The 13,657-nt window shown below is 40.9% G+C and overlaps 1 protein-coding gene across 1 annotated transcript; it reads right to left on the bottom strand.

Annotated features, from left to right (window-relative positions):
- Nucleotides 1-1,428: 1,428 nt before the first annotated feature.
- Nucleotides 1,429-8,785, bottom strand: SEC (Tetratricopeptide repeat (TPR)-like superfamily protein). Its single transcript, XM_086516569.1, has 29 exons — nt 8,486-8,785; nt 8,098-8,368; nt 7,819-7,964; nt 7,648-7,746; nt 7,527-7,577; nt 7,293-7,409; nt 7,091-7,147; nt 6,836-6,955; nt 6,696-6,758; nt 6,530-6,608; nt 5,830-5,939; nt 5,676-5,729; nt 5,243-5,310; nt 5,062-5,164; nt 4,785-4,987; nt 4,391-4,487; nt 4,189-4,260; nt 4,033-4,109; nt 3,823-3,939; nt 3,662-3,746; nt 3,412-3,579; nt 3,116-3,226; nt 2,943-3,029; nt 2,728-2,855; nt 2,563-2,645; nt 2,345-2,450; nt 2,109-2,255; nt 1,915-2,035; nt 1,429-1,810 (listed from the first exon to the last, which is right to left on the bottom strand). Exons 2-29 carry the CDS (start codon nt 8,279-8,281, stop codon nt 1,697-1,699), a joined length of 2,967 nt encoding a protein of 988 aa, XP_086372695.1. The 5' UTR covers nt 8,282-8,368; nt 8,486-8,785; the 3' UTR covers nt 1,429-1,696.
- Between the last annotated feature and the right edge of the window lie 4,872 nt (nt 8,786-13,657).

Below are 13,657 nucleotides of genomic sequence, written 5' to 3' on the forward strand. Positions count from 1 at the left end.
GGGGGGGGGGGGGGGAGGCTACGTACAACCTTGATGTAGGCTCTCCGGTTGTGCTTCGCCTACCACCTGACCATCTTCACAAATTGTTTCCTCGTCACTTCAAAGGCATCAATAAATTAGGCTTTGCTATCAAGATAGATGGTAACATGGCCCTCAAGCTATCAATCTTGAAATTCCCAAGTAGAGCATGGAAATTACCACTATTAAAACCCAACTTTGATAGAAGAACCCATGGGTGTTTAGATCAATTTGTCGATTTCTTAAAGCTCAAGAGCACTAATTGCAGATTACATCACATGAATCTCATAAGAATGTGCTTTCAAATTGATCTTCAAGATTAGAGCATTCCATTGTAATAACCCACATTATTAAGTCCCAGTACTCAAATCTTTCATCGTTGAAAAGTGAGTTTCCTTCTAATTCCCAATGCACTTGGTCATGGCATTTGTATAATCCTTCAATAGGACCAATTCATCCAACTATGGAATCATTCAATCTAATTGCTTGCGAATAAGCACATTCTTATCGCACTGCAGAGGCAATTATATGCTTCCTGTTTGCTGTCAAGTACACTTCCATTTCACACGATGGGCTTCCTTGGATGTACTAATAAAACAATACTGAAAAGAACAATGTGCTCCCTGTAACCAACGGTGTCCGTATAGCTTCACTAAGAAAATTTTCCTGAACACTGAATGGGGAATCATCTTTTTCCCAGTACTTGGTCGATGAGCTTTCATTCAGACTAAGGAATTTCTCCCGTGTCTCGCACATTATTATCCAAACCCCCTCCCCCTCTCACTCACACACACACACAGCAATAATTTACAGCAAACGTAGCAGTCTGATGGTTGACAAAGAAGAGGCCAGACTACTACTAGTAGAATCAAGAAGCACTAATTTACAGCAAATGTATAGCAATCTGATAGCAAACCTAGCGACAAGGCTCAATCCTGCAGTACGGTTGCAAAACATTAAAAAAACAAGAGACCTGGAAAGCAGAAATACAAATGCCACATGCAAGTCCACTACTATCAACCAATCCTAACTGGCCTGAACTAGGTACTGGAATAACTTCCCCTTCGTAAGGACATGCCACACAACCACATCAAAATCACATGCAGTGCCTGCATGTGAGTATGCAAGCATGCACAACAATCGTTGAACAGACTCATTTTGTAAAAGCAAGGGTTGGAATCAACAGAGAGTTTGCAAGTATATCTTCAAACATATACACTATTGTATGCATAAATGCAGCAAAGAACTCACATTCCTTAAACCCAACCTCACAAGCCTTGAACCGCAATTAATAATCCTTCTAACCATGCAGACACTAGAGGTGAATGACATCATACCCATAAGTTTACCCTGCCCATCCTCCTTTAACAAAGCATTCAAACAGGAGGCAAGAAAATACTACGAAAAACATAATCAGAAGCCCATGTATAGATATTAACCTGGGTCAGTAGAGCATTGTGGGGCAGAGAGTCAGATGGAGTCAGTACTATCTTCAATCATTACATCTGATTAATAGCCTACCCCTCCCCCCCACACCCAGCCACCCACCCACCCATCTTTACTTGTCCATCCGCATGGTTTAACTTCCAATGCATCATGTGGACCTCAATAACAAACCGCGTGTTACAGCCCCTCACAAAATTTTACGCTCTCTACATCGGAACTCTTTGATCAAGGGTCACTGATTGTAAGGAAATTCTTGGTCATTTTCTAATACTTTGAAGGGCTGTGGGTGCTTCCCTGAGCAGTGAATGTTCCACATCTTGAAATAAGCCCTTTCAAGATTTTTCACCTGAGACCGGCAGAAAAGATCCAGCTTAAAGAGAGAGTCACAAAAGCAACTTCGCATCACCAGACAAACCCTAAAAAGCAAAACTTTCCATGGCAAAAACTTACCCATCGCCCAGTGTCAAACAAAGGGCAAGTCAATCTGGCAGCCTGAAGCCTACTTCTCAATGACTTCAATAGCGCTGGATTCATGGCCAATGAAACAGCTCTTTCTTCATATTCTTCCATGCTGCAAAAACAAAATCAATAAGAAACAGATAAATATCTCAACTTATGAGTTAAAACAAATAAAAACCACAAACCTCTTCACGACCATCTCCTCTCCAAGACCTGTAGCCATGCACAATGAAGCTGCAACCCTGGTAGCCATCTTTTCTAGAGGCAATGTGATAATTGGTAACCCAGCCCATAAAACATCAGTTCCAGTCGTATGAGCATTGCAGAGTGGCCTGCAACAGGGCATATTAAGGTGTCAGTAAACCCAACCAAAAAGACACGAGCTATAGCAGCAAGAATAGTCCACTTGATAAGAACTTACGTATCCAAGAAGAGGTCGGCTAAAGAACTTCGGCGAATATGCTCATTTTTCATTGCAACATCAGTAAAAATAATTTGATCTGGCTGCAAGCCTTCAGCCAGTGCGTCTGCACAAGAAAAGGGGGGGAAAAATCACTGAACTTAACATAATAAGGGCTGTCCAAATGGACTGAACTCCACCAATTGTGGGCTACAGGCCAGACTTCAATTGAAACTTACATGCTCGCAACCTATTCTCTCCGGAAGCAGGAAAACGTAACAACCATAGGGCACTATTTGGCACCCTCTTTAAAATGTTACACCTACATGGGATTAGCACCATCAGTAAACCATGAAAGAAAAATCAGTTGGCATGATCAATTTCATAAATTAAAAAAAACTTGCCATGTCACAAAAACTTCTGGATCAATCTTATACAGTTGATTGAAACAACCAAAAAGAAATTTGTCCTCAGGCAACCCGTAATCCGAGCGCTTAGGCTGGCAGCTTGGATCCAAAACATCCAGATTTTTCTGCAGAACAGAAGAAATTGAACAAGCCATAGTCTCCAGACTTTGACCAATTCCACCTTCAATGTATTAGCACATATAGTACAATACCTGCTTATAGTCATTGACAAAATAGCAATGCGGTACATGCACTAGCTTTTCAGAGTAGATGTGTGAATAGCAAGTGGGCGAAACAAACTGCAAATAACACCAAACGACTCGTGAACAAATCAAATTCATTAACTCAGTAGCACATTTGCACACTTTTCCCCAGATTTTTATACCTCATCAGTCACCAAATAATGAATGTAGTCTGCACCAGTGGTAGCAGGAAAGCCCATATATGAAATCTGTATGGGGGCTGGTTGCATGGCAAAAATTTCATTCCGAGCTCCCTGTGCAGATGAAAATAAAAATCAATACAACAAAAGAGTATCAGGCTATCTGCTGTGGTATTTGCTGCTACTTTTTTTCTAGCTTGCTTAAATCCCCATGCCTATATCCAATACCTTTGTATAACCATTCAAATTAACCAGGATTTGTATTTGATCTTCAGCAATAAGTCTTGCTATGACAATACCTTTGTATAACCATTCAAATTAACCAGGATTTGTATTTGATCTTCAGCAATAAGTCTTGCTATGACATCAGATACTGCAGAAGAGACATCCTTGAAATGTTCTGCTTCCGCTACAGTGCGCTGCCTCCACTCACTACCATCGCTTGGAGTCAAGGCATAACAAAATACCTGAAGTTGTGAGCAACCCATCAGAGTGGAGAAGAAAGAGAAGTATTCAGAATTTGGGAGAGGAGAACTGTTATCAACATACCTCCACATTCTCTCGATTATGCATCCCAAAGACAGAGCCCATAAGATGGGAAAGGGGATGATTTCCGAAATCACTACTGACATATCTGTTATACAAGAACCTCAAAAACAAGAAATCCTTTACAAAGCATTTAACCTGCGAAATTTACAATTTACACGTACCCCACCCTCAGCCGGCCTGAACCACCCTCACTTCTAACAGGCACTGGTGGAGGATGAGTGAAAGGTGGGAGGCTGAACCTTGACGCAACAAGTGCAGAATGTTTCGCATATTGTCGGCTAGACATGCACAGATTACCATGTATCTTAAGTAAAACAGAATATGAAAAATCACTGCGATGTGGCTGAAGACGTGGATAAACAACCATTTACCTGATATCCAGGGCAAGTAAAGGATCAATAGGATAGGCAATCGCATGAAAAGGCTGGACGCTTGGCAACAGTTGCATCTGCCAGATGGTGTGACCACAGAAGTTGTTATTTAAGAGACACAATCAAGTTTAAGACAACTCCTAAAAACAAACTTACTTTTATCTGCTGCCTGATGATGCGTTCAATCTCTATAAAGTTGTTCGTTCGATCCTCCCAGTCGCATACACACTACAACCAATAAGGCATCATTTCTTAGCTAATGACAAATAAACAGCTCAAAGATTGCCCGAGAAATGCATCATGGCATATGCCTTGCATAAGCCATGAAAGCTACCATAAATACTGAGCATATGCAAACCTGCAGCGTGTGAAGTAAGTTGCAGGTTGCCTCTGGAAAATCTGGCCTGAGAGCCAATGCTTGCTTGTAGCTTTTAATTGCTGCTTCAACGTGTCCGCTGTATCAAGAACAATATCAAAATATAGTACAAACAAATAACCCCATACAACCTATTACAGAGGGACGTTTGACAGGAAAAAACACACACAAAAATTTTATTCACAGCTTGCTAGCCCACTCAAAACACATAAATAACCTGTCCCTCGCATGCTGATGCCAGGTTGGTATGGTCAGACAACCTATTCCAGTAGGAAATTTTAACAGGCGCACGCGCACACACACACACACACACGACAAACCAACTATGGAAACCCGACCAAAATTTCTTGCTAGCCCACTCAAACGGATAAATAACCTGTCCTTGTATGCTGATGCCAGATTGGCATGACCCTCGGGCATTGTTGGCCTTATGGAGACGGCCCGAACATAATCATGTATTGCCTCACTCATGCGGCCAATCTCCTTCAATGTATTCCCTCTATTTACAAGTCCATCTGTGGCAAGAGGATCCAGTCGAAGGACCTCAGTGTAACAAGCTATTGCCTCAACATAGTGCCCCTGCGCAGAAGAACATAAAAGTTTTAAATACTCCCCCTTCTGTGAGCACCCAGAACAAGTGTAACTAAGGAAACCTGTTGCTTGTAGATTGTTGCTAAGTTATTGTAAGGTGCCGATAATCCAGTGGTAACAGCCAATGTAGCCTTGTAAAAGTTAGCTGCTACATTCAACATGTTGCTGCTCATGAAGAATAGCAGAAGTCAGCAAGGTGGACAACTTTAACTGAAGGCAAGCTAACACAAAAAACACACTTACGCTTCCATATAAATATTCCCCAAGTTCGTTAAGGCCTGTGGATGATTCCCCTGAAGCTGAAGACATGCCTGAAAATCAAAAGACACGTGTTCCAGCCCAAAGGATACTAGTCAAAAACTCCTATTACGAGAACAATTTGAATGAAAAGAGCAGTAAAAAAGAAGAAAACTTTGTGGAGTGCCCACTCAAGCTACAGCAAAAAAAGTCCTTGAGAACTATAGAAATTGAAATAAGAAGTGACTTTAAAGAAGAAAACTTTGTGGAGTACCACACAGGAAAAAAATTCCTGAGCACTAAAGAAAATGGAAATAAGAAGCAATAAAACCAAGCGTGAACCAAAACCAGAGGACCAAACTCTTTCTCAAGTCATTGGATCCTCTAATCAGTGCCATTCTTAGGAGAAATGTGAAAATTAAGCACATTGAATGTGTACCTGGTAGCAAACAATTGCCTCTTCTATCTTTCCTGCATCCTTCAGCGCATTACCCTTATAATCATCCAATTCATATCTGGTTAGATGCTACTTGCTGAAGCCAATATGCAACTTGACCAAACCAATACATAAACTCAACAAATTTTCCACTTACGAGATTGTTATAGGCCTCTAAGAAATTGGAGTCCAGTAGAATAGCCTGCTTGTAATGCATTATGGCCATGTCCAAGTTGTTCTGCTCATAGTAAATACTGGCCAAATTACCTGCACACCATGAACCATGCACAACAACCCCCATCACCCAAACCACCCAACGACTTGCCTGAAGTTTGGATGTGCCCCATCTTTAGATAGTGCTAGCTCTAGCTAGCAGAGGTACTGCTCACCAATACGTATGAGGGCTTGTGAAAAAAACACCAAATAAGAAGGCCCTCTTTTTTATCCATGTATGTGATGGATCTCTACACTATGATTCAAACAATTCGCTTCGCTTTGAAAGCGCTTTTTTCATAACTATGCAGAAAGTAGGTCAGTCAAGACTTAGTCATCAGGCATTCTGAATCTTCTGCCGTCTCGAGCATAAAGATTAAATCAGACATAGACACAGACAAATCATTCATCTGCCAGAAAACACAATGTCCAAAAATTTGAATCCAAGCGGCACCATCATGCTTGGAACCTGATGAAACAACTGCAAAAACCCCTCCTTGCTTATCCAGGACCTATGTGCGTTCAGACAAAAGCCACACATGCACCAAAAAACTCTCAGCAGGCACTAAAAAAACCAAACACCTACACACCATCCCGATAACATTAGAAATCCATGTAAATTTAGGGAAGAACCTATTACTCACCATATGCCATAGCCAAATCAGGTTTAACTTGAATAGCTTTTTGAAAACACAAGATAGCATCCTGAAGCCGTCCCAATGCCTGATGTACCATGATGTACTTTGATTTTCAGCCTCCAGTTAAACTTCAAAAAAGGCATAATCTATCTTTACTAATTAAAGAGCCAACCTTGAAAACACTCCCTTGGTTCATATATGCATCTGGAAAATTTGGCTTCAGCCTTATAGCTTCCTGCCAAGCCATAATTCATAATAAGCTTCAACTTTCTTTATCCTACACAGCCATGTGCATAACTTTACAAATATGACCTTGTAATATGAAAGAGCCTTCTGATAATCCCCTGCTTCCATGTATAAACCAGCCAAGTTCGACCAAGCAATAGCAAAACCAGGCTGTATCCGCAACGCCTCCATATAGCACAGATAAGCCTGTTTTGCAAAGCAAGAGATAACTGGGGGGGGGAAAACCCGAAACGCAGAGGTGTCCATAGAATGACAGAAATAACATCCTCTCCTTAAATTTCTGAGACCAACAAGATTTTGCTATCAGAATTGACTACTTACATGCTGGACCAGCCCTCGAGCTTTTAGCAAGTTTCCCAGATTGCTGTAGGCATCAACCTAATTTACACCAGTAACACAACCCCTAAGAGAAGGTTTTACAAGCTAACACTTGAATCATAGCCATATCAAGTGCACTTCCTATTGAAGCCCAGCTTTTAAGGGTTGGAAACTCGACTCCTAGATTCCATCCCGACATATGTACCAGCTTGGGATTGATTGAAAGTGCTTGTCGGCAACAATCTTCAGCTTCCCGCAGCAATCCCTTCCGCATGTATGCACTGGCCAAATTAGACCAGGCATCACAGAACCCAGGGCGCAACTGTGGAACATGAAAAGAGAAACATCTCAAAATATTTAATTAAAAAAATCAGAGAGTCAAATTAAACTCTTTAAAGAGATGTTTCAGCAACAATAGGGCAGAGAACGCATGTTTCACCTCAATGGCAATAGAATAGTATTGAATGGCTAAATCAATGTTTCCTTTCTCCTGTCATAGATCCCAATGAGTCCTTGAGCATGAAGATAAAAATCAGATATGATGAATGGGTGAAAACCACCTTCCAAGCATTTGCCATGTTGCCATAGCATTCAGCAAACTGGGGATCGATCCGAATTGCTTCCTCATTTTTCTTGATGCACGTATTGTAATCATGAAGCTGAAGTGCAATTGTCCCTTTCAAAGACCAGTCTTAAATCTTTTACACTAGAAAATTCAGTGTAACCATTACCTGATAATATATTGCTCCTAGGAGGAGGAGTGCCTCTGTTCTGGTAGGATTCCGTTCATGCACAGCCCCACAATATTCCAATGCTTTGCTGAAATTTGCAGCCTTGTATTCTTTATGGGCCAGGGCAAGCAGTGAACCTTCATCTACTGCAGAAGAAAACCACCAAAGAAAAAGCACAAATGACCAAAGAAAACCAAAACGTATGCATGGATCCCAATGAAGGACAGTAAACTTAGCAAGCACGACAAAGGAAGAAGAAATCAAAGTTAGAAAGGTTACACTCGGCCTGATCCAAAACAAGAGATTGCTGTGAAGGGGCCGCAACAGCTTGAGGCTTATGTGTTTGCGGGAAGATGAGCTGTTGGACAGGAGATTGCTCGAGAGGTTCAACCTTGACATGCTCTCTGTCAAAACCCACATGGCCGTGTGGAACCACACCACCCTGCCGAAGCGCAGAGATCATGTTGATGATTACCAGATAACTTGCCCTTGAGGATGGATCAGGACGCACAGATATCAATAAGACCAATCACCGCATCAAAACGGACACCTGGATTGGATTTAGACTACGTTCAGCTCGTGAGATTTCCTGCGAAGAAACTCTACATACGGCTTCCCATAGATAAAAGCCACTATAGGATCCAATTCCGACAAAATAACGACATACCTGGATTGAGTTTTTGCGAATTTGCAAACAGCCACCAGCCTCTGCAGTTGCGATAAAGAATGAGGTACAGGAGGAGTTTTCTTGTGCTTTTCCTGCTTGCACTTGCACAAGCAGGAAGGTGGACTATGTTAGCTTGCAAAAGAGCAGATGCTCGCGACAGGATGCTGTCATGGAAAGCTTCGTGAAAGAACGTTCGGAGAGAAACTAGGGTTCTCTGCAGAACTTACTAATCCTGGCTATGGCATTCGCACAGAGAGCCCCTTTTGGTGTGCTGGCTTTTCACCCTTCCTTTTCTCCTTTTTTTAGATTTTAGTAGTTTCAATGGTCTTTTAATTCACTACGGTTTCTCTCACCTGCATTGGATCTTGTTTCATACGTACTAGTGTGGCCAGCGGCTTCGCCGCCTCTTTCTCTCTCCTCTCTCTCCCTCTCTCTCCGCCTGCGCGCATCCCGCTGTCTCAGTTTGGCTCAGACGCCACTGCCGCGAGGGCGCCGGATGAAGCAACAGCGACGCGTGGCGGGGGGGGGGGGGGGGGAATCCCCTCCCCTTTCATCTATTAGTATAGATGATGCTTTTGGGTTCTTGCACGGAAGCATAAGTAGGGGTGGCCATATGGAGAAGCAAATGCGTCCAGTTGTTGTGTGGCTGAATTTTATGGGGAAAAAACGTGAATCAAGTGAGATGCGACAAGTGAGGGCAACTTGAGGTGTCGCATGAAGCAAGGGAAAGAGCAACAGGGGGTGCACAGACTCCTTAGGCCGAAGGGCATGCGCAAGGGGGGCCCAGTGTCGGCCAGGGTGGTTTGGAGTGGTTGTGAATCTAGGACGTGTAGAGTTCGTGGAAGTTTCTTTTTAGTTTAGAGCTGAGTCCCACTCTGATTAAAAAGATTAGTGGTATTTAGGATATATTGTGGTCTCACGTAAATGTGAGTTTCAATTAGTGACATTAAAGATATCATCCCCTTCAAAGTAGGTGCACTTTTTTACTTTTGTTGCTCCTAAAGTAGAGAGGACAGTCCCCAAATAAGGTGAACCAAACGTGACTTCTTAATGCTCTTAATACTCACCTTTTTGTGAGTATTAAGAAGGTTACTAATTTTAAGGGGGAAATGGAAGGCAAGTTGCAATGTTACTTAGTTTAGAAACCTCTATAATACCACTAATTATACTAATGCATAGTGAGACCCGGCTCTTACACATGGATGTCGCTTGCAACTTGACGTGTTGGTGCATGTGGTTACGAGAGTGACCTCAAGGTTGTGCACACTCACAGTTTGATAAGGTCCTTCTTAGGGAGAGGGATGGGATTCGAAGGAATCTGGTGTAGAAATGAATATAGTAATGAACGAGCTTGTAGGAGCCAGTAGTGAGAGTGTCTATCATGTTTGCATAAAAATGTTAGGATTGCAAAAGTGGTTGCCTTCTCCAAGGATGACTAATGTTCATCTCTCTCCCAACTAGCTTTGGGATCCACTCGCCATTATTCTACCATAACACTATGAAAGAATAGTTGATGGTAGGTTGGAAAATTTTACATAATGTGGAGTCACTTTGAAAGCCAAAGGAATGGGCCTTTAGAGGTAACATTACAAAGTGAGAATATATGCCAAGCCATTACAAGTCCATTGGCAAGTAATGTCAATCACTGAGAGGTCACCAATGTCGTCGAGGGCCAAAGTCTTCTAGGTGGCACAATCCCCTCTTCACCTTGTATAAACCCCTCCTCCTATTCATGTCAGTCCTTTTTTATCAACTTGCCCTCCCCCTTCAGCTGCCACTGAGATGAGATCTTATAAATCGAAACACATTTGGTAAAACACCACCCCCTCTCCCTCCTTTACTTTGCATGTGAGAGTATACATCTCCTCTGCATCATAAGCTTGTAAAGTTCTTTGACGCTTGAATTAATACATTTAATAGATTCTATTCATCCAATAATTGAAGAGATAATTTGATGTATCGAAATTGTGAATAGACTTCAACAAAATGCAATATTGGACTGCCTAAGAAGTTCATTATGGAATTTCTGGATTTGAATCAAAAGAGCTGGTGATTGCTTTGATTAACTATATCTAGAGGGCACAAGGCATGGATCTCACTTTGATATAGCGAGATATTCATTGATCCTTTGCCACAAACTGTACATACACCTCCCTCTCATTGGAGATGGGTATTGTCGATCTTGGCTAAGACTGTTGCTCTCATAATTAGTCCCTATATTGCACAAATTCTTGCACACTACGTACTTGTGTTTTTTTTGGGATACTTCTTCCTATGATTATAATCTAACTACCTAACGAGGAATGTAATCCAAGCATGACATTGTGAGTTACATTTGTAGTTTGTGAAAGCCTTCCGACATCATGCTGGGACTTGATTTTAACCGTTTGTCAAAATAAATTCTCTACAATGTTAGTAAATGGCAGGCTATCTCATAGCATTGCTAGGTAAGGGTGCCCATTGAGGTTTTGGCAACTCATCTATTACTTTTTCCTTTGATCAATAATCTATTATGTGCAACCTATATGTCTATCCAACAAAGCTCCTTAGTTTTGGCTTTTGTCGATGACCTTATTGAACAAACATTACATGCAGTAAATGCTAATCTTAGAAAATGTTTGTCACATTTGCAAGTGGCTGTTGGTGAAAATTATGTTCAAAACCCTTGCTTAATCTTGGAATGATAAGAAGTTCTTAGACGTCTTGTATTCAGAACACTTGGGTTATTCTTTTGAGATTGAATGTTGTTGTGAAAGTAGATTTTGATTGGGTCTTACAAAGAGTGATCGTCAAGTTTCCTAATTGGCATTACTTCAAATGGGCATTGCAATTTGCATGTGCGACTTACATAGTCCACATTCACACTCTAGTTGTTTAGTATTTATTTGCTTCTTTTAGACTAAGAAAGGTCTTCTGTAGTTGTATTTGACTCACAAATATGTCAATTGATGGCTCTACACTTGCATTAGGTTCCTCAATTTCAGAAGAATTGACTCCTAGAAAGATAATTGGTCTACACTTGTATAGCAAAGTAGGCTAGAGACTTTAAAAGTCCTCTCTTGTATGAGAAATCATATGTTGGACCTTTGTTTTGAAGAATCTCTTGTGTCGGACTTATTTCAAGGTATGTCCGACAATGAGAAGAGGTTGGTGTTGATAGCATGTTCTCATTGACGTCAACAGAGGAGTTACCCCCAAACGTCTTCACTTATGTTATACATCCTGGAAGCATGTTGCTCCATACATAAGTTGAGTGTGGTGCACCAATCAACGCACATTTCCAACATGATGTAGGGTGAGAGCTTCACTTCATATGCACCTTTCTACACTTGCCTTTACAATGTATACGCATGTCCAATGTGAGTAGGATAAGTAGCTCCATTCTAACTTCCTTAGAGGTGACATGAGGACTTCTATCTAAATAACTCCATCGACACTTGTATCTTTGTCCTGTGTTGGTTAGTACATAAGCAAATCATGTTGTTTAGTATATATATCAAGTATGGTACACTTTTAAAGTCTTGAACGTGATTGCTAGTTGAGAATCATCTTTTGAGCATCACTGCTACATCCCAACTTGAGCAAGGGTTGATGTGGTCAACAATGATGATGGATACTATGGTGTGTGGATAATATGTGTTCTTTTTTGGTAGAAGGGGAATGCTAAAACCTCCTCTAAACTCTAATAGAAAAGATCGTCTTTTACCATCGCTCTCTCAAACGCCTTAATAGTCAAGAATATGACAACTACTTGCTACACACACACATACACATAAACACAAGTAGATGTTTACATAGAAGTGTGAGAAGATGCAAAGTGTAAGAAATGGAAGAATAGGTTGGAGGGGAAGATAGGATAATTACACAACTAATGTGTTGAATCTAGCCCCCAAGTGCACGACACACTTTACATCTTGAATATTTGATATTTATCTAAAAGTAAGTCCATCGCCAAAACATAGAGGGCCCTCTTTTTGCATAAAGTTCGCATATGAAACCATGAGAGTTGGTTTCACCTTATCAATATTTGTCTATGTTCTTGTCTATATAAAATGAGCACGTGTCAGCTTAATTGAACCAATATAAAATTCTTATGAACGATAAGCCGCTATGACTTAATTATTGAACTCTACAACCTCATCCTCAACTTCAAAAATTCCGATATGTAGAAACACAATCTCTTAATTAGCTAATCGCTAATTTAACAAGACAGCAACAAAGTAACTAACCATTAGAAATCCTATGATGCTAACCACATGCAAGAGGGGAATCCAGAGCATGGAGAATAATATAACATCCCTCCCACCTGGGATGGCAACTATCCTTAGGTGTTCAATAGAGACATCGACTAGTCCATGAAAGAAGATTCGGGTTATTTACGCAATAACTTTTCAGGCATCCAATAGGAACCTTCTCTAGCGTGACCCTTAAAACTCAAAAGATATTTATTAAAGACTCTGCATGTGCATATTATGGTAGTGTGATGGCCAACAAGCGATTCAGGCACAAGTTACTCTTTGTGATATGCAAGTGCAGGTGGATCTTCATAGATTAGATGAGAGGGTAGTGATATGAAAGGCATTATGATTGTCCCATTGAGATGGTATTTCTAGCCTATAAGAGACATCGTTTGTAATGGAAATGGCTTATGAACTTTGAGAATAGTGAGATTAAGAGAATTCGAGTGAGCATTTTTGTGAGATTACTTTGAGAACATAGAGGGTGAACTTAATCGATGGTAGCAACACGAACATAGTACTTAATTAACTTGGCATGAACAATACTTTTGCAAGAGAGAGAGTATTAGAGAACATGACAATAGTTGAGGACCGGCTTTACTTGGAGACGGTCCCCCTCCAAAAGACGTTTGTATTATAGATTCTCCCATCAAGACAGATTTGGTACAATACAATCTTTGTGTTCCTTCTAACCTTGGTGATGCTATGAAGATGGAAAGCTTCATGCATCACGAGCATAAGATGAAATTTGCAAAAAGCATTAACTATCCCAAGCCTTAGTCCCAATGCCATAATAATCAATATCTAATTCTCCTAAATGATTTTCTCATATTAAACTGATCATTTAATGTGGGGAAGGCCAGAGGAGAAAAAGCTAGAATATTGGTTAAGCTAGCAGACCGGCCACAGTAGGGATCCAAAGGAGGGAAAATAG

Source organism: Adiantum capillus-veneris, chromosome 7 (assembly GCF_014529385.1).
Source record: "Adiantum capillus-veneris isolate H3 chromosome 7, ASM1452938v2, whole genome shotgun sequence".
NCBI classification, from domain to species: Eukaryota; Viridiplantae; Streptophyta; class Polypodiopsida; order Polypodiales; family Pteridaceae; genus Adiantum; species Adiantum capillus-veneris.

Excerpts from the sequence above, each read along its gene's own strand:
- SEC (XM_086516569.1), bottom strand. The coding sequence starts at position 8,281 with ATGATCTCTGCGCTTCGGCAGGGTGGTGTGGTTCCACACGGCCATGTG. Across the intron at positions 6,609-6,695 it reads ACCAAGGGAGTGTTTTCAAG|GCATTGGGACGGCTTCAGGA; the intron begins GTTGGCTCTTTA and ends ATGGTACATCAG. Across the intron at positions 5,311-5,675 it reads AGGCAATTGTTTGCTACCAG|GCATGTCTTCAGCTTCAGGG; the intron begins GTACACATTCAA and ends TTTGATTTTCAG.